This window comes from Toxorhynchites rutilus, chromosome 3 (genome assembly GCF_029784135.1).
Source record: "Toxorhynchites rutilus septentrionalis strain SRP chromosome 3, ASM2978413v1, whole genome shotgun sequence".
Classification (NCBI taxonomy): domain Eukaryota; kingdom Metazoa; phylum Arthropoda; class Insecta; order Diptera; family Culicidae; genus Toxorhynchites; species Toxorhynchites rutilus.
In genome coordinates, this window is record NC_073746.1 from 269,444,501 (window position 1) to 269,469,375 (window position 24,875).

The following is a 24,875-nucleotide window of genomic DNA, read 5'->3' on the forward strand; positions in this document are numbered from 1 at the left end:
ATGTTCGGCGGTTTCTCTCAGAGTGATAATTTAATTTTCGTTCAAGCCAACGTTAAAACCTTATGCGGAGGTAAGAACATTTTGTTTGTTACATGAAACCACGAGTCAGACAGACTGAGTTTTAATTTAATATTGCAGACGAATTTCGCCAGCAGCGGAAAGTGAAACTCGACGAGGAAGGAAGTTTTCTGGCGGTTATTCGACCCGTCATAGTTCTTGGCCAGTCTTTTGGGATTTTCCCCGTTCTGGGATATGGCAGAGCACGAGCGAGTGAGATACACTTTAGAGTATTTTCGGCGAGGATGCTGTATTCGCTGCTCATGCAGATTGGCGGGATGATAATGTCCTGCTTCTCACTGGCTACCCTGTGGACAGCTGGAGTGAAGTTTTCAAAAGTTTGTTAGTTATAATCGATTATAGTTGGTATAGTTGATTTGTTAACGTTTCGGGAAACAATTTCAGTGTCCTCGGTATTTTTCACGACCAACCTTTGCATAAGTTTGAGCTTCACAGTGCTCGCCCGTCGCTGGTCGGGATTGATGATAGAATGGGAAAATACCGAGCAAAGTCTTCCGCAGAGACCACAGCTTTCCGCCAGCAACAGAAAGGTACGCCGGAAAGTCATAATCATTATGTCAGTTTTGATGACAACAGCTCTCTTTGAGCACGCTCTCTCGAAACCATCCGGCTACTACAGAGCGTTGGAATGCGGAATAACTGATCCATTGGAGGCGAATTTGATGCAGGCTTTTCCGGAGATGTTTTCTTTCATCCCATTTAATGTTTACGTTGGTTTTATCGCACAAATTGTAACCACCTTTCTTACTTTCTACTGGAACTATGTCGATCTGTTTGTGGTTGTGATCAGTATAGGCCTGCGGCAGAATTTGAAACATGTTAACAATATTATCCTGGATGCAAAAACTAAGTATCACTTGGATTCGTTCTGGCATGACCACTGGAAGCACTACCAACGAGTTTGTGAGCTCGTGCATCTGTTCAAAACGAAAATTGCGTTTTTTGTCGTAATATCTTGTGCTAAAAATTTATTCTTCATTTGTGTCCAACTGGTTGGGTTAGTGAGGTAAGTTGTCTATAGCTATTATTAGATGACATGTATTATTCGTATTTTTAAAAACTCAGACCATACCCAGAGGTTGTAGTGGTAATTTACGTCTGGTATTCGCTTGCTCATTTAATAACTAGAATGATACTAGTGGCAGCATACGCAGCTGCAATCCATGATGAATCCAAGAGAATTTTACCGCTGTTCCATGTCATTCCGACGAAATACTATAGTAAAGAGGTAATTACAGATTTTCTATTTGTAATTCGTTGTTGTCTATCCGCTGTATCATCACTCTGAGAGTTTATGGATTCTTATCTTTTTCACATATTTTCAACAATTTAATCTTTATGTAATGTTACCGTATTCATATTTAAAATTTCCGCTTAACTTCAATCTCCTGTACCCTTTTTTCTTATTCCCAACTTTCATTATCTGCATTCCAATTCGTATATCTTATTTTCTATGCTATCTCGTACTTCTCATAACAATTATCTCGTATCTTCTATTTACTATCCTATCTTCCTTTTCCTATCTCTATTCTCTTATACCGATTCCCATTTTTTTCGATTTTCATTTTTCAGTTTACCAATTTTTAAATAATATATCCTATTTGTAATATTTTATCTATTATCATACGAGTATATCACCGATTGATATGTTCTACAAACTTTTTCTATTTAGAAACATGTCACGAACATGTCAATCCCGAGAATATACACACAAAAATGTTACGAGTAAAACATTAGTTTTTCTGGAGTCTCCATGCAAAAAAGACAAAAATTCTTATTTACCTCAATTATATTTTAATTTTCTATTCCATATTTTGTTGATTCATTCATTTATTTTTCGGTATGTTTTTTTATAATTTATATTCTATCTACAGCGCGGACTCGATTATATACAGTCTCCGATTTCATTTCACTGTATATAATCGAATCCTGTATATAATCGAGTCAAAAAAATGTTTTTTATTTGTTTTTTAAGCATATATTTTTTGTTTATTGAAAATAAAAGATGAATTTAGTTTTTTATTCATCTCCCTAAAGTCAGAGAACACTTTTCTCACATCAAAAATTTTTTTTTCCAGAATCTCTCAGGAGATAGATGATCATATTTGATGAAAAAAATCCTTCTACGTGTATGTTCGAATTTCAACAATGACTGAGTTATAGAACTTTTTTTTTGTTTCGGACTCTGTTGCCTCAAACTGGCTCTACACTAAAAAGTACGCTACGTAAGCCAATTCTGTTGCTTTCATTCAAAAGATGAGAAAATCGGAATTAAAAAAAAGTGAAAGTGAAAGTGAAACTTGAAAAGTTAGTAATTGTTTTGATAATCATATTAAACTTGATTGTTTCCCAAATAAATTAAAGCTCTCAAATCACTCTACAATTTGTTTTTTGACACCCAACTTCTATCTTTCTTAATATCGCTGCAATATCGATATAAACAATTCCTGGTGAAAATTCAAGCAAAATTATCAAAAAATCGCGATTTTTACCCCCTATAATAGCCACTTAAATTTCACCTTAACGCTGAAAGGTTACATTTTTTCTTGAAATAAGTCATATTTGAATGATAATTTTTTTTTTCAAACTGTATATGATCGAGTCTAAAATTGTATATAATCGAATCACATATAATCGAGTCCGACCTGTACTATTATCTGTATCTAAAGGTTTGTGAACTATATATTCGAAGATTTAGGTAAAAACAGCTTTAAACTGAAATATATTAAAATCTCATCAGTATTGTTATTTTGCTTCACCTAATCTTAGCAAATGGTATCACTCACATGAGTAGTCCCCGCTTTTTAATCATGACTCTAGCTACCAAGATGAGCCTGAGTTGAGCCAACTTTGTACAACTTTATTTTAAATTTAAGAAATAATTACCTTAGTTTTTGAAAAAAGATCAAAAATTATAAGAACTACAAATATTTGGTAATATTAAAAAAATACACTGGAAAAAATTCAATAAAAAAGATATTTAAAAAGTTAAGATTGATTTTTCTCAAAAATGTATTTTTTAAAATTCTAAAAGAAATGATATGAACAGCTCATACAATAATCAACAAGTCATCCATTCATCGGATTAAGGGCACTTGTATAGGTAAACAGTTTTTCAAACAGCAACTTTTTAATGTTTCTGAAAAATAATTATAAATGTTGGTCTCGTAACATTTGTGTGTGTAAATTCTCGCGATTGACTTGTTCTACAAACCTTTTTCTATTCAGAAACAAGTCAATCCCGAAAATGTTACGGGTGAAGCATTAGTTTTTCAGGGTGAAACATGCAAAAATGCTATAAAATGCACAATTATTTCTCTGACAAAAATTTGGTAGGAGTTTTTTCTTACTTTTTAAGAAAAAATTCTAGAATAGATAGAAAGTTTTATATAGTCTTTAAAAAAAGACTATATTTGAATATTATCTAGAAATTATTTGAAACTGTCTAATTTTTTTTAGAATTCCAAGCATGCCAAGTTGCCTAAATCACCAATGTATTTATACCCACAACGTTTCACTGCAATCTGAGATGGTGCTACCAACTTCTAAGGCGGTTTGGCATGAAATTCTTCTAAATAACCACTCCATGCCAAACCGAGATTCGTGAGATTCTCAGATATTCGTGAAAAGTTGTAGTTTTTTCCTTATCGCAAAATATTGAACCCGTATTTTTTATTCTTTTTCCTTTAGAGGGCCCATTTCCATTTGAGGGTGATTAGAAAAATCAATTTTCCTCCCCCTGTTTTAATGACTTTTTTTCCAAAAAAAAAATCGAGAAGTTGTATCCGAGACACGACCGCTCAGGACGTAGGACTACGTAATATTTTTTTTTAATATGTTGGTTTATCATTTCGGATATTATCGGCGAGTACGTCGGAATTTTATAAATAACTCTTTAGTAAGAAGTTCTGGGGAACCTGAAAAGGTTTAATGGCTTGCGTGGTTTTGTAGAATGACTTCGAGAAGCAATGATTCGTTGTTGCCTTTGCGAGAACAATACACTAATTGGTCCTATGTCGCAATTTGTTTCTTTATATCAATGCAGGCATTACACTGAGAATTTAACGAAAGGCATCTTCCGTGCATTGCCATTCAACAAGCATCAAAAATGCACACACTATCCCCCTTCGTTGTTTCTATTCTAGCGGCTGCATAAGTTGCCCGTTATTTACAGCTCTGTTCGGGAAAGCACACAAATGTACAGAGCAAATGTATGAGGAAATGGGAATGCTTCAAATGTTCATCAATTTAAACTATATACAGACTATGGGATTGTTATGCATAGCACATCAAACAAATCTTAGAAAATTTCCGATTCGATTGGTATGCAAATCGTTAAAATCCGTCCGCAGCAAAAATAGTTATTAACGTTAACTTTATTTCATAAAAACGTGACCTGTTTTCTGATTTGGCACCCTTAATGTAAGACGTAGTCCTACGTCAAAAATCATAACATTCGAACTACTCCGATTTAGATGATCGGCATACCAAATTGAAGCTAGTCTATACTAGTGCTAGTCTATATTTTTTTATACTTGAAAAAAAAAAAGAAATTTGTACTTGATTTTCGTGACCGAGGCTGCCGTTCTACGCATAGTTGTCCCATGTTCCAAAATCAGCAATCAAAGTTTTCTTGCATATTTGTCTACCAAAAGTTTTAAGCATTTCAATTTAGCAATACATCGGGTTTTTATACGCACTATACTATTGTTTAATGAAATGTGATGAGATCCCCTCACTGAATCAATCAAGCTCGATGACGGGTTTAAAAATTCATGGTGGGACTGTTATGCCTAGAATATCAACTAGAATATCAACAGTTGAACATGATATTGTTTTTTGATACACTGGGAACAAACAATATTTTTTTTGTGTTTTTCCGAAAGATTATGCATAGAAACATCGTTTTATGAAGAAATGAGTGATCTGCAACAACTTCGCAGAATATAAATGTCATTGTTATTACACCCAAAATTGATTTTTAGCTCATGTTTTGTCATCCCGATTTATGACATTAAATGAGACATAACAAAACAGAAAATGTCATGACTCACAAAAACTGGTAAGCATTTGTTAATATACATGGTACAGCAATATAAGATTAATACGAGCGAGCGAAACAAAAGACATTAAGGTTTCCGCATACTTTGCCACATACACTGCCCAGACCGAGATAGATATTGTTCTCCTTCATGCGCTCCTTTTTTACTCTTAGAAAACACTTCCCAACTTCATTTTGTAATCAGGTGCAATATTATCACGTATTTGCTGAACAACTGCCGAAGCATCATTAGCCATGTCGATAGCGTGATCGTATAAAATAGCTTTGCATTCCAGCCGGCCTTGGTTCGATCCCCATTGACGTCGTATGGTCTTTTTTTTTGGCACAATCCCAAATGAAATGAGAAAAGAAAACAGAAAGTGATGTCTGCTCGCATACATACGAACAATTTTTAAGCTTTAAAAACAGCTCATTATTTGCGCATTTGACTCTCCAGCACACGAAATGGCATCATTTCTGCCAAAGATTAAATGTTTTCTGTCAACGCTAGTTTGGGTGTAGGCATTCGCTAACAAGGTGTACACGTGTTCTGTTAAACTTTTCCTTATTTGCTGACCATTAGTTCGTTCTTCCAAACCTGAAAAGAGTGCATTAGGCCTGCTGAAAATGTGACATGAAATTCTTGTACTTGACCCGACTTATTCGATATGGATCTACAAAAAATACATGGTGGGACAGTTATGAATAGAATATCAACATGGGACAATTGAGCTTGATGTTGTTTTTTTTAAAGTTGGGAATAAACTATATGTTTTTTTGTGTTTTTCCGTAAGATTATGCATAAAAACAACGTTTTATGAAGAAAAGTGAAAACCGTCAAAAAGTAACATGGGACAACTATGCGTAGAACAGCTCATACATGTGTACGCGATGTCTTCACTATTGAAAAAAAAATTCATGTAGCTTATGGACGACCCCTCAAATCAAACAAATTCTGCTAGAAATATTAAGGATTTTCTTTAGATTACAAATTAAAACAATCATCATCATCAGCATCATCATCATCATCATGATCATCTTCTCCTTTTTCTTCTTCATAACTGTCAGCAGATTCGTCATTTTTTCTTTATTCAAAAATTGTTTGCTTCAATAGAAATATTACTTCATCTGGAAGTTTTTTACACTTACTTTTCTTCTTTTCATAATAAGTGTTTACTGTTGGATATGTGGAGATAGGAAGATGATTATGTGATTGTGTGATTAGTGTTGAAAATAAAACAAAACTTCGCACTGTCTTTTTATAGCAATTTATTTATACGAATTTTCAATTGATGTTAGTGGCAATATATTGTATAAACTTGTATTTGAATTAAGCTGCATTTACATATTCAAATACATTCGTTAAATTTCAATTTAAATAAGCAATCTTATATTTCAACAGTGATTCTATTCTTCTGTTCGATGTGTTCTAAAGAAATACTTCCGCTCTGTTCAATAGTCTTTTCTGTTTTAGTTGTTAGTAAAAATAACAAGTTTGAAATGATTGTCACGGTAGCATCGCTATATACTGCTTAATGTCTGTCAGAATTCACATTATCCGTAGGTAGGGTTTCCAGCGGTGCATCTATGGAAACAATTCGTATTTTCTCGACTAATTTCACAAGTGAACGCTCTTGGGCATATTCAATTATTTTACTTCTGTGCTGTACCGATGTAAAATAATTGAATCCAACATTAACATCAGAGTCCACCCTTCTTGTTGACTCTGAGTGGGAATGAGGATATCGGTACAGCACACTTCTCTTGAGCCTCTTCGGTCATTTTTTCTACAGGTAATATTGCGGTTTGAATAATTCTATAACTATGAAGTAAAATTCTGTGCATAGCAGTAGTCATATAGTATCAAAAGTACACATCAACGTAGCGCTTTACAGTGTCAATATAGTAATCGTTTTTTATCTCGATCTATCTGCTTGTAGCATGAAATTTCTATAAGAATATTTAGAAGTTTTTTAATCAATTCTAAATCCACGCTAGTTATTTCGGAACTTGTTTCGCCATTGCCATCATTGCTGTTGCCAAAATCTTCAGGTTTTGGTTTGTCAATGATGAGACTTATTCTAGTTTTGAAGCTTTCCTAAATGTGGAAATTCCATTGATTAGCATTTCTGGGCTAAAATACCAAGTTGTTCAATTGAATTCTTTTTTGGTGGCATGGTATGTGGTTCGAATCCAGATTTTCGCCAGTGTTTGAATCTCAGTCGATATGAAATATGAATCATGCATTCAAAGCAGCGTATCCAACCATGTTAAAACCTGATATTGTAACTTTACAAGCATAGCAGTGTTGCGCAGAAGTTGTATTTGTCAAAGAATTGAAGCATTTTCCATTAAGCGTTTGAGTGCGGAGCAAACTTTGTTAGCATATGCCAAAAATGCGGATGTGTTTGGGTATATTTAGGCTTAGATAACTGATTAGGTCACAAAAGTTATATTAATAGGAAAAAAAAACACATAAAAAGTGAGGTTTATAAAATTTACTAACATAAATTTTTATCAATGGATAATTATGGTTTTGATTCAATTAAATCCTAGATAAAAATTTCGACAATTTGCGCAGTTTTGCGGACAGTGTTCATTTGAAAGCTTACGTTTTTACCTAAAATTTCCATGTCGTCACAACCGCGGCAAACTGCGGCAACAAAGCTTTCAAGTTGGTTTCCTCCAAAAAATCCGTGTTTTTCATTTTTTTTTGTCGAGCCTAGCATGATCAAATTTTACAATATCTTATGAAAGAGATTTGTTTTGTATAGTTTTTACGAAAAACCTTTTTTTGCTAACGCCAAAAAAAAACCAAGCTCTCATTGAAGCTGCAAAGCGTTTCAAAGTGATGTACTTTCATTAAAAAATTGTTCAAAAACGTCAGTATTTAAATTTGCGATTTAAGCACTTCAATATTATAGCAAGAAAGAAAAAATATTACGAAACAGTTGAGGCAATTTTCATTTTGAGCTTGGGCTTGAGCTTGGGTAGACTGTACAATTCGTAGTTGCTCTCAGTTGATGCAATTTTTATTTTTTGCTTGAAGGCCAGCGATTCCCCACTGTGCAGCGGGGCGACGTCTTACAAATGCTGGCCAAATAAAAAAATACCCAAAAAATTGTTTTAGATACATGTATTTAGGAAAGTTTACACCTATTCTTGGTATTTTGATGTGGGTGACTAAACATCTCCGCCACGCTCTATTCAATTTAAGTACTTGTTCAAATAGCTAATAATAACGGATGTTACATAAATTCAATTTATAAATTGATGCGTACACTAAATAATGATATCAATTGTGAAGAACTCTGATATTAATTGACGCTTATTTTGTTCAGAACAGATAAAGGGATGTGTTTTATCTGCCCAAAATTTTAAACGAAGCACCCATTGTTATGATAGATGCTTCACTTCCCTTTTCCATGTCAACAAACCAACACACCGTGTGTTGAGTGGTGGTGTGGTGTCCAATTCCTTTCTTTTATTCTACACACTGTCATTGCTTGAGGTGGAAACGCAAGAGAAACTGTACACCATGAGTTAATTCTTATACTCTAAAACTAACTAAAAAAAAACAATTTCTTTCTTTTTACTGCACCACTGTGCGTTTATTCACTTCTATCTTAATACTAATACTGACTAATACTGAACTTACAATTCATTTGCCCTGATATTTATAACAGATTTTAGTAAGACGCGATATTCGTGTCTAATCCTGATCGTGGGATTGTTTATTCTTTCGCGATGACCGTGAGATTGTTTATTATTTCATACGCGATATTCGCGTCTAATCCTGATCGTGAGATTGTTTATTCTTTCGCGATGACCGTGAGATTGTTTATCATTTCACTAATTGATTCTTGGCATTATTTATCCATCGGCTAGCTAAGCGGTTTTCTGTTTATATTAAGAAATGGAGTGATGATGTTGAGTGGCTCGTTGTTTATGTTGCTGGGTTATCCTGGCTTAGATGTTGTTGTTAACTCTTCCCCTCTTAAGTAACTTTGTCCTCAAAGTTGAATTGTTCTAAATGGTGATGGCATATTGATAAATGATTGAATTTCTTTTTTGCGATGTTCTGTTAATTCTGCTGATGTTGACTCTGGATTTGTTATGATGATTTCATCTTTTCCGCTGACTGGAGAATGTGTTTCTTCAAGGGCGATATTTTCTTTGTTGATTTCTGGAATGTTGAATTCTGCTTTGATAGTTGGTTTCCGGGAATTGTATAGGAATAATCCGATGATGGCGATAATTGAAATAAACGTTACTCCTCCAAATGATCCAAATAAGTTGAGCTTCCATGTAAGTGAGTTATTTTGAAGATTTATTGTTTCTAGTTGTTCTCTGTTTTCCAATGTTAGGTTTTGTAAATACTCGGCAGGTGGTGTATCGAGAGTGTCAATTTCGGTAACTAGTAGACCTGTTGTAGGATGATATGGTCGTCCAGGTATGATGGCTTCGAAATTAGAGAAGAATTCTCCATTGATTTGCAGGCTGCATGCTTCAAATTGGATGAGGAATGAACCATTGAGTTGTTGATTCGAATTGCTGCAATTTGATGAGACTGCTACTATTGCGTTATTGATGAGAATAGAAGCGTCGTTTATTCGTTTGATTAATCCTTTTGAGTACACTTTTTCCAAAATGCAATTAGAATGCTGTCCTCGGATGAGTCGGTTAATGCAATCATTACTTGAGGTTAATGTTGTGGTTTCGCATAGAAAATAGTTTCCTTGGTCTTCACATGGTTGATTTGATTCGTATATATGTGTAATATTTCGCATAAGGTAATTGCGTTGTAATGCGATTCGTTTGTTGTTTTTAATGACAGAGTCAATATATTCGTATTCATAGATATTCTTTGAGAATTGAGGTACTTTTAGAATATATGCAATATGAGTGGTGTTTAATGTTACTTGGGCGGTTGATTGTGATAGGAGTTCTTCGAATGATGTAACGGATATATCGTGGTTTCCCAAAAAGGTTGCTATTGTGTTGAAGTCGCGCATGGATAATAACTTGCTGCTTGGAATGCCATGTTTTGCCATTAAGATTGCTTCTTCTAGTGTTTCTATTTGATCTTGAAGAGAATCTAGGTTTGATAATATCATGAGGTGATTGATTTCAATGGAATGGTTTTTTGCTTTTTGCCTTTCCATTGCTAATATTTGATTGGCTAAATCAGTTACTTCTTGGATTCGGTTACTTATAGCTTGATTGATCATAACTTGTTTGTTATTTTGTGTAATGAGGGAGTTAAGCGTTGCGTTGATTATTCGTAGATCTTCTGCATCTGGATTACCTGCTACCCATTTCCATACGGTGCCTAATGTATTCCATCGTTTCTGTCTTGTTACAAATGGTTTTAACTTAAGGAATGTTTCGTATAATTTATAATTTTTTATTTGCATAAGTTCATATAATGGATTGCTTGATGGATTCAATTGTATTTCTTCATTAACATTTGCTATTGTGTTGCCTATCTGAATTAAATCTATCGGATGTACAATTCTTACGTACCCTGTCTTGACCTTGGCTTTCCCTAACGGTATAATAGCTAACGGATTATTCGTGAGGTCGTGTATATGAATGCCTGAATGTACTATTGATACGCAGAAGGCGAAAAGGAAGAGATTTGTACATTTTTCAATTGCTTGTGTCTTTTCTAAGATTTGTTTTGTGTATCTTTCTGTTATTGGAATCAATTACATAGGTATCGTGGTTTTCTTTAATTTTTACAATATTGTATCTGCTTTTTCTTTTATTATTGGTAAAAGTTTTTTCGTATGCATAGCTATCTGGTATGTATGTTTTATAATTTTTGGGTACGATCTTGTTTTCTTTGTCTTTAAACAATTGTAATATTTTTTTATTGATTTGTTCTTTTCTTTGGGTAAATTCTGAAAAACTTAAATTGTTTGGGTTGTTTCCTATATAAACTGTTTTAGGTGTTTGCTTAGTGAATGAATGTACTGTATTATTATATCTATGTGCAGCTTCTTGAATTAGATTGTTTACAGTTATATCTGGGTTAAGTGCCTTAATACATCTTGCTATTTCTCTGATAGTTGAATGACATCTTTCTACCTGTCCATTAGTTTCTGATCTATGCACTGGTGTTTTAAAAATTTGGATTCCTAGATTTCTGATTTGCTGCTCTATTATGTTTGAAACGAATGCACTTTCATTATCTATTACTATTTGTGCTGGCACGTCCCAATCATAAAGAAGTTGCATTAATGGATCTCTAATGTCTACTATTGATTTGGATTTTATTGGTCTGATTTTAAGAAATTTTGAAAATTTATCCAGGGATGAAAGGAATAGGAAATTTGCATTGTAGACAAATATATCCATATGAACAATATCTCCTGGGTATTGTGGCATAGGTGTTTTTATAGGTATGTATTCTTGAGGTTTACGATCATATTTTTCGGTTTTGCAAATTTCACAAGTATTAACATATGATCGGATCATTTTATTTATTCCGGGAAAGTAATATTTTTTTAATAGTTGTATTGAATTTTCTTTAGCGTTACGGTGAGCGAAATTGTGGATATTTTTGATTTCTTCGAATTGTTGTTCTACCTCTTCTATGTCTTCTACTCTTATTTGAGAAAATCGAGCTTTGACCATTTTGGGATTATAATTTTCTTTGTATATATCTTGTATTTGTCCCATAGTATTTTCGTCTGTCATAATTCCGTTAATAATTCCTGGTACTAAGTATTCTTTCATTTTCTGTTTTAAGAAGTTAGTTGTAAAGTTTGGTTCTGTAAAGATATATCTGTGGTAACTTTCGAATGGCCTATTTTGTTCAAAGCTAGAGTTTCGTCCAATTGTAAAAATTAATTGATTGCGGAAGACATTTATCGGGGCTTCAGTTGAGGGTATGAAGGAGTTGTCATCATCTTCTGCTGAATGCTGTGTAGGAGTTAAAGAGTTGATTTGTATACGGGATAATGCATCAGCTACAACGTTGGATTTTCCTGGTTTATAAAACATTTCGTAATCATGTTCTTCCAAAAAGGATTTCCATCGTTTTAGTTTAGCATTGTTGTTTTTAGGGGATAATGTGAATGTTAAGGGAAGGTGATCGGTGTATATTTTTAGTTTAGCTCCGTAAATAAAGTTTCGAAGAGTGCGTAAAGCCCATACTACTGCGAGCATTTCCTTCTCATTTGTAGCATAATTTTCCTCTGCTCTAGAGAGTGTTCTTGAAATGAAAGTTATTGGTCGTTCTCCATCGTGAAATTTTTGTGATAGTACAGCTCCTAATGCTGTATCTGAAGCATCAGTAGTCAGAATGAAAGTTTCTTTGAAATCTGGATATGCTAGTACGTCGTTTGAAGATAATATTTCTTTTAATGTTTCAAAGGATTGTTTTGCATCGATGTCGAATTTAATGGGAAAATTTTTTGATTGGTTTTTAGGAATCTGGCGATGGCCATCTTCCCCTCTTAAAAGTTTTGTCAAGGGTTTCGCAATGTTAGCGTAATCCTTTACAAAACGTCGGTAGTATCCGGAAAGTCCTAGAAAGGCTCTTAAATCTTTGAGATTTTTTGGCTCTGGGTATTTTTGAATACATTCTACTTTTTTCATGTTTGGTTTCAATCCGTTTTCTGAAATTATAAAACCTAGAAATTCGACTTCTGTTTTCAAAAATTCTGATTTATCTGGTTGGATTTTAAAGTTCGCACTTCGTAATGTTTTAAAGATGGTTTCTAAATTTTTCAAGTGTTCTTCGAAGGTTTTTCCGAAAATAATGATATCATCGATGTAAACGTGGCAAATTTTTCCAATATGTTCTCGCAGAACATCGTCCATAACTCTTTGAAAAATTGAAGGGGCATTTTTCAATCCAAATGGTAATCGTACAAATTCATATTTTCCATTATTTACCGAAAATGCTGTTTTTTCTATATCCTTTTGTGCCATTGGTATCTGGTGGAATCCAGAAGCTAAGTCAAGAGTTGTGAAAAATTTATTGTTGCCTAAATTGGCTAAAACTACTGAAGTATCTGGAATAGGGTATTTATCGCTAATGGTTTTTGAATTTATTTTTCGATAATCTATGACCATGCGATACTTTTTTTCGTTAGATGCGTCTAGCTTTTTCGGAACGATCCAAACTGGAGAATTATATGGAGATCGAGATGGTCTAATAATACCGTCATTTAAAAGTTTTTCAATTTGTCTATTGACTTCTGATTTTAGAGCTTGTGGGTATGGATAGGTTTTACTATACACAGGGTTTTCGTCTGTGGTTCGTATATCTGCGCTTACCTTTGTGGTGAATGGTAACTTGTCATCTGGTGGCTGAAATAGATCTTGAAAGTTATTTAAAAATTTGTTAAGTGTTTCCCTTTGAGGTTCTGTTAGGTGTTCATCTCGAATATGTATTTTATTAACCTCTTGTAGCTGGTGTTGGAGAAGTGGAATTACGTGATTATCTGTAATGATTAATTTTTCATTTGATGTATCTATTATAGCTTTAAGTTCTTTCAGTGTGTCATGCCCTATTATTGCATCGAATGTTTTTAATTTTTCCAAATGATAAAATTTTACCATAAGGTCTGAATATGGTTTAAAAAATTTTGCTTTCGAAAATTTATTGATTTTGATGTCACCTCCGACGGATGATATAAAAAATGGAGTTTTAGTGGTATGTGAAATTTGAGCGTATTTGGGATGAATGTAATTTTTGTTTGATCCAGTATCGATCAAAATTTTCAAGGGAGTTTCTGTGTTACCATAGTAAAGAAAATATGGTAACGCGGAGTTTATTCTAAAAAATTTAACTCTGCGGTTTCAGAAATTTCTTCGAGATCATCTGGTTCTTGAGCTTCAATATTTCTCATGTACCTTTCAAATGTAGAAGATTCTTCAGGGTAATATTCTTCGTCGTCTGAAGCTGTGTATCCATATCTTTCTTCGAATCCACATTCTTGGTCTGGTGGTTCCTTTTCATTTGTTTCGGTGTTGAATAATCGAGGTCTTTTTGAGGGATGATTTTGATGAGATTGTTGGGGTCTATTACTGTAATTAATCATTTTTGTTCTAATGGAAGGATCAACTTCCATTGGTTCAGGTTTTTGAAATGGATTTTTATTGAACTGTGGTGGTTTTGGGCGGAAGAACGATTGAGCGTTCTGTGGTTTATTGACAAATGGTTGTCTTATGAAGGGTTGTGGATTATTGATTGGAATATAAGGATGGTATCTATTTAGATTTATCTTTCCGTTCTGCATAATATTTCTAGGAGGAATTCTCGGGGGTAGATTAGGTATGTTATTTCTTTGAGGAATTAATGGTATTGAGTTTCGTGGGCCTTGAGGTATTTCTGGGGGCTTTAGTCTAGCGAGACTCTTTCTAAACTCAACATTTTGAAACGAAATGCAATAGGAGTATGCACTTGCGAGGGAGTCCGGTCTGTAATTTTTAAGGAATTTTCCAATCTCTCCATCTAGTCCTCTTACGAACGCATCGATTGCTTTTTCATTGTACATGTCGATCATTGCTCTGCATGCTTCGGGATGTTGGAATCTTACATCTGTCTTTACCTGATTAGCAATCAAAGAAAGGATACGATTTACTTCATCGTAATAGTCTTCTAATGATCTACGATTTTGTTGGCAATTCATCAACTGATGATCCAATGTTGTAATATCTCTTTTTTCTCCATAGTATGTCAAGAGAGTACGTTTGATGAGATTCCAATTGGTGTTCACATTTGATGCTACTAGTGCATCATTTGCTTCACCTCGGATTTTCCTACGAATTGCTTTACATACTACGTGAAATTTATTTCTGGTGTCTATGCTGCTTGTTGCTGAAGGTTGGTACAACTGTACTAAACCTCCTGCATCACTTAACCAAACACAAACCTCATTCGGATCTCCAGTAAAAATAGGGAGATCTTTCACGAGATCAGGGATCTTTTCAATTTTCTCTGGGTCCACAGGTGTACCATCTGATGATGTCAGATATAATGGTGGATCTGAAGTATCAATGTCACTTGGCTCGGCTCTGGTAGTTTCCAGTGCAGCGAGTCTATTCAAAATATCTTGATACTGTTGTTGTTCCATGTTGAAATGGAATTGTTGCAATAAGTTCGTTAATTCGTCAATTTTTTTCGTTTGGATAAAACCTAATCTAGAATCGTTGTTTCACTTTGATTTTGTTTTTCTTATATGTTATATCTTTACTTCATAAATTGCTCTTTTGTTTTATGTTTTATAATTCACTTTTGTATTTCACTTGATATATTTCTTTTATTTGATTCACTTGTATGATTGATAGAAAATGGTTACTTACGTTACTAGCCTGAACATCCTGTGGGAACACCACAAGACTGCGGGACAACGTACTTCCAGACGTCAATCCTCTTACGGTGCCGTTCTTGGAAAGCTCCGGTGCGCGTGTTCAGTGGTTTGTTACCGGTGTCCTATTATCACCTTTTTCCCAACACTGCCGGGTGCAGTAGAGACTCGTTGGGTTGGAACCTGAGGTGTTGTCTTTCTTTCCTTCTCAGCACGTCCGCGTGATCCTTTTCACCTAGGCCGAGTGATTAGCTGTCCTGGTTACTAATGGCGCTGGTACGTACGGCTGCAGTTCCCTGCGATCCAGATAAGTTTCGGTAGTGAAGTCAGGAATGTGATATCCTCTATCGGATCACGGTTTCCTGGTGCGATGTTGGTCACTTGGTATCCAATTAACTCTTTCGTTTCGGATTACTAAGTTTGTCTCCTAGGCACTTGCACTTCACTAACTACTTGCAACACTCAGGTCCCTATTCGGGCGCCAGTTAATTCTTATACTCTAAAACTAACTAAAAAAAACAATTTCTTTCTTTTCACTGCACCACTGTGCGTTTATTCACTTCTATCTTAATACTAATACTGACTAATACTGAACTTACAATTCATTTGCCCTGATATTTATAACAGATTTTAGTAAGACGCGATATTCGTGTCTAATCCTGATCGTGGGATTGTTTATTCTTTCGCGATGACCGTGAGATTGTTTATTATTTCATACGCGATATTCGCGTCTAATCCTGATCGTGAGATTGTTTATTCTTTCGCGATGACCGTGAGATTGTTTATCATTTCACTAATTGATTCTTGGCATTATTTATCCATCGGCTAGCTAAGCGGTTTTCTGTTTATATTAAGAAATGGAGTGATGATGTTGAGTGGCTCGTTGTTTATGTTGCTGGGTTATCCTGGCTTAGATGTTGTTGTTAACTCATGTTTGAACATCATGTGAAACATTGGGATCAAACAACGTATATCCAAACATACTACGAATACAAACATGTCACATTTTCAAACACAGGTACAAAAAAAATGTTTTTGAACAAACAAACACAAAACTACGAGAGCAGCAAGAACATTGTTCATCTCGTACGCGGTGTTTATGTGAAACACAGAAGACTGAGGACGAGTGTTGGTTTTGTTCCGCTCCCGTCTCCCGTCTCGCCAGCAAAGACATGCAAAGACAATTTTAACATTCGGTTCGTGGCAAGTTGAACTGAGCGGAGAGGTAGAGACTGCGAATCGTGTACTATAGAGTCACTTGTCTGCGTGGAGCAAATCACTGCTGCGATTTGTACACAAACTAAGTGGAAAGAGTCATTCGATTCTCCGATCAAGATTCACTCTAGCTGTGTATTGATAAACTCAGAGTAACCAAGAGAACATCATTTTTTTGGGAATGGAGAGTATTAATCGTTGAGATCATATCACAATCTGTGCAGTTTGCGATTAATCTTGAATCGAATCATGATCGCTCAATTTCCATCCTTGCTCATGAGACCGTTCGCCATATTTTTGTTCATGTTTTGAAAAAGACGCAGTACGAGCTCAGGTTTCTTCAAAAGTTTCATCACAATCAACTCTCCAGATATGGCCCTGTGTGACTTTTTCTTATTTCCGAAGCTAAAAGTTTCCACGATTTTAAGAGTTAATTTTGTTTTCACTATCTAGTGTGAACGTGACAAAAATCAGACTGCTTGCAGAACATTGACTACCCTCAAATATTTAATGACTTTTGCTGTCGCTTTTTAGAGTATGTTTTGCCCCAGATCAACAGATGAAATCGTTTGTTCCAGGCTGAAAACCTTAATTTCACTATGCTAAATGAAGAGCAGAAAGATGTATATCTAACCATTCTTTCTAATATCTGCGAGGAATCATACGTTGCTTCAATGTCTAATGCTATTAAATTACAAAATCATTTGAAAAGCGGCAAGATTTTTTAGGTTGGAATGGCAGCAGAAGAAACTATTTATCAGAACAATGGAGAGCAAAAGCCTGATTATTTTTAAGGATATTTGTCGCAGTTTTTTCGTGGAGCTGAACAAGCAGAAGAGAAAATTATTCGATTTGGATGATCCGATGCTCAAGGCTGCGACAAGCATTAACGTTGTGTTAGAGGTATTTCCAGGGTTCTGAGATGGGAATATACAGGATCTGGTGAATGAATTCCTCACCATAAAGGTAAAATTTATCCGTAAGGAAATCACAGTTTCAGTAGACGAGCATGGATCAGGATCGGTGGACAAAAATTGGATGCCTAAAAATAATTGGCAGTTCGCTCGCATTTTCGGCGCTTCGATGCTTTGTTTGAAACGTTCTCACTATGCCTCACTCCTCGGCAACTGTCAAGCGATTTTTTTTCTGAATATAATCAGAACACAAATTAGCAAAATCGACTCAGCAACGATGAACGCTTCTAATTTTCATAAACTTATGCCTTGGATAGTTTAATAGCGTTCTATTAAATAATTGTTGTGTTATAAGCGTTCAAAATTTTCATTTTTCGATATATGCTCGTTTTTTTGTATTTTCATTTCACACCGTTACTCTACAGTAAAAACGAAAACCATCGAAATCATAATTATTTGAGTTCTTTTCTTTTTTTACTCCATTTTTCTTATTCAAATTCTTGAATAGCAGTGTTTCTTGCACTCATTTAAACGTTATCTCTGTGAGGATTATTTATTCTCTCATTTATTCTCTCTCATTCGTTTTCATTTTGATGATGTCTGATTCCTGCTGAAAGGCACAAATGATACGATTTTTTACAATGTTTGCAGATAGAACGGTTCCATGAACAGGTAGAGAATGACACAATTGCCCTTTCAGGCTACGGATTTTTCCACCTCACCAGGAAGCTGATACTAAAGGTTACTTTTATGTAATATTTATTAATAAAAACACATATTTTTGAAAGTGCACCCAATCAGTCATTCATAGAATTGACGCAATCTTCGCATCTATGAATAGTATTTGAACTGTAATTTGATTTTTCATTCCTATTTTTTTCTTTACACTTATTTTTTTTACTTTGTAATAACTATATTATTGAATTTATTCAAATTACAGATATCCGCTACGATCGTTACATATGAGTTGGTTTTACTGCAGCTGAACGAGGCCGAGGAAAGACAGGGTCACCCAAATCCGTGCAATTAAAGATCCGCTTCCGTCGATCTGTGTTCAGGTCCGCTTCATCTTGCACAAATCCACCTCGCCCTTATCATCCTGATGGAATTGTATCAGCACTAGTTCGTAGGTTATGATCGACCCAGTCACCGTCAGTACCAACTTGCGTGTCATCTTGAAAAACTTCATTCCAGTCAAAGCGACGGTATCGTTGACGACCTCCTCTGCGAATCGTTTCGCCTCCAAGCACCATCCCTCGCGTGGAATCGTTCGCAGCACCTCGATGGGTCGTTTGGACTCGTCGTTCACCTCAGCGGCGTACATCGTCACGGCCAGCGTTCGAGCTATGAGATACGTCAGGCTGAACCAAAAGTACACCGTGTGAGCGATCGATGGATGAGAACTGAAAGGGAAAAATACTCTCTGAATGAGCCTTGTTTTCAACCGATAGATCCTACTCACTCCAAACTGTTTAGAATGGATGCGCAGATGAAGAACAGATTGTTGGAGATTGAGAGCATTGTGATAATTGAAATAACGTCATCAACTTGTTGCACCAAATCGCAGATATTTCGGTAGTTCTGTCGTTGTTCACCCCAAAACTGTTCGGTCATTGTCTATGGGGAACATACAATGAGCAAAGGTCGAAGTGTGTCAACCGAATACAAAACAGTACCTTCCGTTTGTGTTTGATCATGAAGTCATTAACTCTTTTGAAAGTATGCGACAGTCCGATGCTAATTACAATCACAAATAAATCCATGTAACTCCACACGAAAGTGTTAACAACATTGATGCATTTCACAACAAAGCCACGAATTTTACTGTACTCAAAGTGGTAGAAAACAAACAAAAAATTAGACTTGAAGAACATCGTGAGGGGATCGGTGATTCCGGAGCAGTTAGGCGTGAAGAATACTGCAGCAGTTATGGACAACATGTGTTCCATCAGCGATAAAGTCATCACCAGTATCGACACCATCTTAATTTTGTACGCCAGCTGTCCCCGCTCCAGGATGTTGGTACTGCTAGGTAGCAGTTGCTCCACTTCGCACCACTTTCGGATCATCGCAGGCCACTTTCTAGCCACGAGTATGAAACAGTACGTTGCGTACAGGTTATAGGTGTAGAAGAAACCTACCGTCAATCGGGCAAAAGTGAACCCCCTGTCGAATAACCGTGTGACGGCGTTCACGCTGAGAAATACCGTTCCCAGGCACATTGCGTACGTATACAGAGCTCGTTTGCTAGTCCAGATGAATGTCAATTTTTTTGGATCTTTGGATAAAATTCCGCACACGGGCATTACGGCGAACAGTTGAGCCATCACCAGTAGCCCAGCGATTGCATCGTGGAAAGTTCCATCGTGTATCCAATTTTCACGTGTAGCGCGCTTTAGAACATCGCATTTTCCTGGAAAGCAAGAGATCACTAGCACATTATTACTGTGACTAGGAGTTTCAAAATGTGCTGAGTTACCTATGGCAAAATGTCGCTTTAATTTCACCGATATCAAATCATCTGTGAATCTTGTGAGATAAGAGATAAAACAGAAAATGTTAAGGATTGTTGAAGCTAAGTCTGAAGGTGTTTTAGTGTGTCCATATCAGAGCAATACCAACAAATAAGTTTGAAATAATTCATCAATAAATGATTAATTATTCTCAATATATTTTTTTTTCAATAGCACCAATGTTCCTAGAGAAACCTCGCCGTCTTACGTCATCCTTGATAGTTGAGATTCCTCAGCCATTCCATATCAAAACGATATAGTGGTTCTCAGATTCTCGTTAAAAATTGTAGTTTTGTTCCTTATCGCAAAATATTAGACTCGTATTTTTTTTCATTAGGGTGCCCATTTGCATTTTAAGGGTGGTCCGAGAAATCAATTTTCCCCCGTTTTTCAAAAAATAACTTTTTTCAAAAATTCATAACTTTTGAACTACCGATGCAGATGATTGACATATGGTCGGTCTTAGGTCAGAGGAGACTAAGCCGCTAAATGAACAATTTTAAGTTATTGATTGCATTATGTAAGACATTTCGTGAGCTACAAACCACATTTAACAGATTTGGAAAATCACGCATGCAGCAGGAATAACGTATCGAAATTATTATGAATGCTCAACGAAAACCCCTTAAGCACCAAGCACCAATCTTAATCGAATCCAAACTCAGATTCGGTAAGCACCTGGCCGCTATGACTGCGAAAACTTTTTACCACACTGCTCCTGTCATATCGATCGAGCGGGTTCAGAAAAAAAATTGGCGCTTCGCTCTTTAGCTACTTCTTTAGCCAGCTCATAGGACTGGAAACACTATCAGCTAGACGAGTCACGATGAAGCGATTATTTATATTCGACATTCTCAGAGGATCTATGGACTGTGCTGAATTGCTCGCACAGATCCCGTTCTACAATCCTTCTAGACGATTTCGGAACTCTCCACTATTAGCAGTGCTATACCATAGAACGAACTGTGGCTATAACAATCCGTTCGATTATTGCCTTCGCCTGTTCAATTTTATTTGTCACGAGTACGATTTTAACCTAACGAAAAACGCATTCAAAAATAAAATAAGAAGTTTCCCATAGTTATAAGAAAGTGCGGGTCGTCGAAGACGGTGTAAATAAATAAATAAATAAATAAAAATGACATTTTAAACGTACGTTGTTCTGTCATATAAATTGCTTTTAATGAATGTGTTGGTTGTTAAATAAAATAAATACGCGTTTTCAAACAAACGTCTACATTTAAAACTGTTGGGTTTATGAATTAGGAATCCAAAGATACCCCAGAAAACTTCATTGAATATAATGTACAGACCAATTCGAAAACGAAAACGTATTTTGCATTATGAAATCCGTTCGAATTAAATTCAATCGTGCTATGAAATGTGGCAATTTTATCCTGGCGAGCAATGAACGTCAAAATAATTCATCCGTATTTGTGGAACAATTTACTTTCTATTAGATTTAAAGACCTGAAGGTAATTATAAATTGTTGGAATTTGAATGAAAATTATCACTCGATGTTGTTTGAATACTCAGAAGACCGGCTCAAACTTAACTATTTTTTTTTAATCTTCCTCCAAAACTTTATCCATGTTATAAAATTATTATCATAACCATAACTATGTTACATGTGTGACTATGTTACACAGAACACACATTTGATACGGTAGAGCCTATTTCCATTAATAATTGTTGTTTTAAAAGCGTGTTTATTTCAATCGAACATTTATTACTATTTTTGCTTCACAGATATGGAATACGCACGAAATTTTGCAGTTCAACTGAAAACATCTAGCACTATGTTGGACGGAATACGTGTAATGTTGTAATGGAACTCATTACAGACTTCATATTTTTTGTTCACAAGTGACAATGCATACGTTTTGGCCTGGCAACAGTAAAGGTTGTGTTGGTGATAGCGTCTCGCAAGTGAATGTATTCTTTCTCAACCCACTTCTTCTGATTGTGCCGTAGGAATCGCAGTCGCTCGCTTTCTATCTTCGCGTATATGTCGACCATGGATCGTTGTCACAGCTCAAGAAATCGTAGAATGAAATTGTCCCTACCACGTCGAATCATTATACGACTCCAATGAAATCGATCGATCGCACCCTCCTATTTGTTACGTCCCATCCAACCACATGTTCAAAAATATTAGTTCAAAATGAGTAATGATGTTCTGAATGAATGAAGAACTAGTGGCAAGATCTAATTCTTCAATGATCATGCAATATCCGTGTTGTCTTTTCAGAGCGACCGGGGAATTTTTCGTCAAATAAATTTCTTCTGACTTGTACTGTGGTCACAAATATTGTAGAGCTTGTCACTCACAATACACTCAAAGTGCGTTTCTAGGCATAGTAAGAACGCAAGTAATAATACGATGAGATGGCGAACTTTCGGAACGTTAGGAACGTTAGTACCATTGAAGAAGATAATGGAGGGCGCCGTATGAACGGTGTGTGTTGACGATGCATTCCAGATTATTGTTTCCTAAATGTACAAAAAGTTTTGTTCTAGGACTAACCGTTCTAGAGATATAACGAATTTAATATAATTAAAATCATACTCGTGGAATATGCGAAAATGATTACTGTTGCTGGACATTTCGACTGGGGATCCGACACCTCTTTAACATTATTTTCATTACAAGAAATTGGATGGTCCTAGGATAAAACTCAAATAGTTAAGATTTCACAAAGAAATTTTTTTTTTTTCAAAAATTCATATCTTCATTTTGGTGTGTACTACACGGCACCAACTATACGACTTTGTTTAATTAGAAATGTTTCCAAAAAAATATATACTTAAAACAAATCGAAGGGGGTTGTTTTGAGATACAAATGTTTTGAATTTTAAATTTAATTTTTGAGTAACATTTTTTGACTGTGTATTTAAAATGTCATTGTCCCTAAATAGTTCAATGATTTTCCCCCAACTAACATATTAAATATATTTGATTCAGACATCAGGAATTAGAGTTGCTATTTTATGAAAGAAAAATCAGTCGTAATTTCAATTGGTCAAATGATAATGAATATTGTGATTATGTATGGGAAGGGTGGTAAAGACGGACACCCTAAGTAAAAGTTGATTTTTATCGTGAATTTCACAAAAATATATAGCTATCTCACAACAAAATTGATAGTCTAGGTCTCTTTTTATAATAAAATTTGGCCTTGAGGCAGAAATTGTGTGTCCGGCATTATTGAAAAAACAAGATTGAGTCAGGAAAGATGGACACCTGGGGTAGGAAAGATGGACATTAACTGAAAATTAAAGTTTATGTACTCGATATGTTTTGGAGATCTTCAAATATGCCTTGAAAATGATCTAGCAAAAAGGCTAGACTCAAATCACCTAGAAGGGTGTGTAATATTTCTCTTTTTTTCATGTTTAAAATAGCTTCCGGCATTTGGAATGACAAATTCGGATTACGTTTAAAAACCGCTCTACTGATTCGTCCATGATATCTGGTTGCACTTGCAAACGTAGTTAATTGGCATCTTTTATTCAAAGAAGGTGTAGATAATCAAATTGTTTCCAAAACAAAAATTTCATCACTGATTCGATAAACTGGAAGATAAGTGACTCGATAACTCGATAACAATGTAAACCTTATTTTTTGCTAACGAAAATTTACATCGAGCTGTTCTTTGTAGATTACTTTTCTGTTTTTATTTACAATTCTAACAGAATGCCAGCTAGGTGCACACAGTAAGTGCCAAAGGTATCGATACACTTATAAGTTTGTAACACCATTAAAATGTATATAAATCAAAATGTAAGGCAAAATCTGTTGGTAAGCGAAAAACCCGAAGAAGGGATGGTCCGATTTTAGCCTTCTTTATTTTGTTGTATTCGTCTCTTCCCGTAGATCAATATAGTGGAGAGAAAAATCGGAAAATTTTCGGAAAATCCTGAAGGTAGGTCGGAAAATTCGGAAAATTGAGTTCCCACATGTTTGAAAATTACATCATAATAAGCGTTGTTAGTCCATTCGATATTTGCGCTATCGAAATTGATCTTTGTTCGTAAGTACAAATGGATTTTCAGGCGAAATAATGCATTTTCATATCTTATATTCATGAATAAAAATGGAAGACCAAATGTGTTGGTGAGCGCAAAAGCGCAAGAATTGTGTCTGAAAATAATTTTATATTATAAGGACGAATTTTTGTAGAAGTACTAGAGAATTTATAGTAAAAGGAAATTGTAAAGGGTCAAAGGGTAATCAATAAATGAAGAGTTCAGTGATTGGACTCACTAACGTTCACTTAGTAAGAAAACGTGGATGTTTGAAAGTATTCAAATCAAAAAATCTATTCTGGGCGGGACGAAGTTCGTCGGGTCAGCTAGTTTAAAATAAAAATGTAATTTATCAATTATACAGAGGTGTCCGTCTTTCCTTCCCTGCCTACCTTTCCTACGACTGCCGTACAAATGAAACACAAATTTCTGCATTACTCGAGAATTAATCAAACAAAGGAATCGAAATTTGGCATTTGCATTATTCGAGAATTAATCAAGCAAACGAAACCAAATTTGGCATATGGAGGTTTTAGGGACGTGCTCCCGTAGCCGAGTGGTTAGCGTCCCACACTGTCATGCCGGGGGTTCGGGTTCGATTCCCGTTCTGGTTGGGGGAATTTTTCGTCAAAGAAGAATAAGAATAAGAAGAAGAAGAAGAAGAAGAGGAAGAAGAAGAAAAATAAGAAGAAGAAGAAGAGGAAGAAGAAGAGGAAGAAGAAGAAAAAGAAGTAGAAGAAGGTTTTAGGGACCAAC

At 35.3% G+C, this 24,875-nt stretch overlaps 2 protein-coding genes across 2 annotated transcripts in view; one reads left to right on the forward strand and one right to left on the reverse strand.

Moving 5' to 3' along the window:
• LOC129774222 (gustatory receptor for sugar taste 64e-like) lies at nt 1-18,606 on the forward strand. Its single transcript, XM_055777930.1, has 6 exons — nt 1-70; nt 139-399; nt 463-1,084; nt 1,144-1,306; nt 18,228-18,317; nt 18,517-18,606. Exons 1-6 carry the CDS (start codon nt 1-3, stop codon nt 18,604-18,606), a joined length of 1,296 nt encoding a protein of 431 aa, XP_055633905.1.
• LOC129778510 (gustatory receptor for sugar taste 64f-like) overlaps nt 18,374-24,875 on the reverse strand; it is a 17,672-nt gene continuing 11,170 nt past the window's right edge. The window contains exons 2-5 of the mRNA XM_055785444.1: nt 20,056-20,105; nt 19,253-19,989; nt 19,039-19,193; nt 18,374-18,979 (exon numbers count right to left, since the gene is read on the reverse strand). Coding sequence (XP_055641419.1) covers nt 18,631-18,979; nt 19,039-19,193; nt 19,253-19,989; nt 20,056-20,105 — 1,291 coding nt within the window. The 3' untranslated portion in view covers nt 18,374-18,630. The remainder of the gene's footprint in view (nt 18,980-19,038; nt 19,194-19,252; nt 19,990-20,055; nt 20,106-24,875) is intronic.

Excerpts from the sequence above, each read along its gene's own strand:
- LOC129774222 (XM_055777930.1), top strand. The coding sequence starts at position 1 with ATGTTCGGCGGTTTCTCTCAGAGTGATAATTTAATTTTCGTTCAAGCC. Across the intron at positions 400-462 it reads AGTGAAGTTTTCAAAAGTTT|TGTCCTCGGTATTTTTCACG; the intron begins GTTAGTTATAAT and ends AAACAATTTCAG. Across the intron at positions 1,085-1,143 it reads CAACTGGTTGGGTTAGTGAG|ACCATACCCAGAGGTTGTAG; the intron begins GTAAGTTGTCTA and ends TTAAAAACTCAG.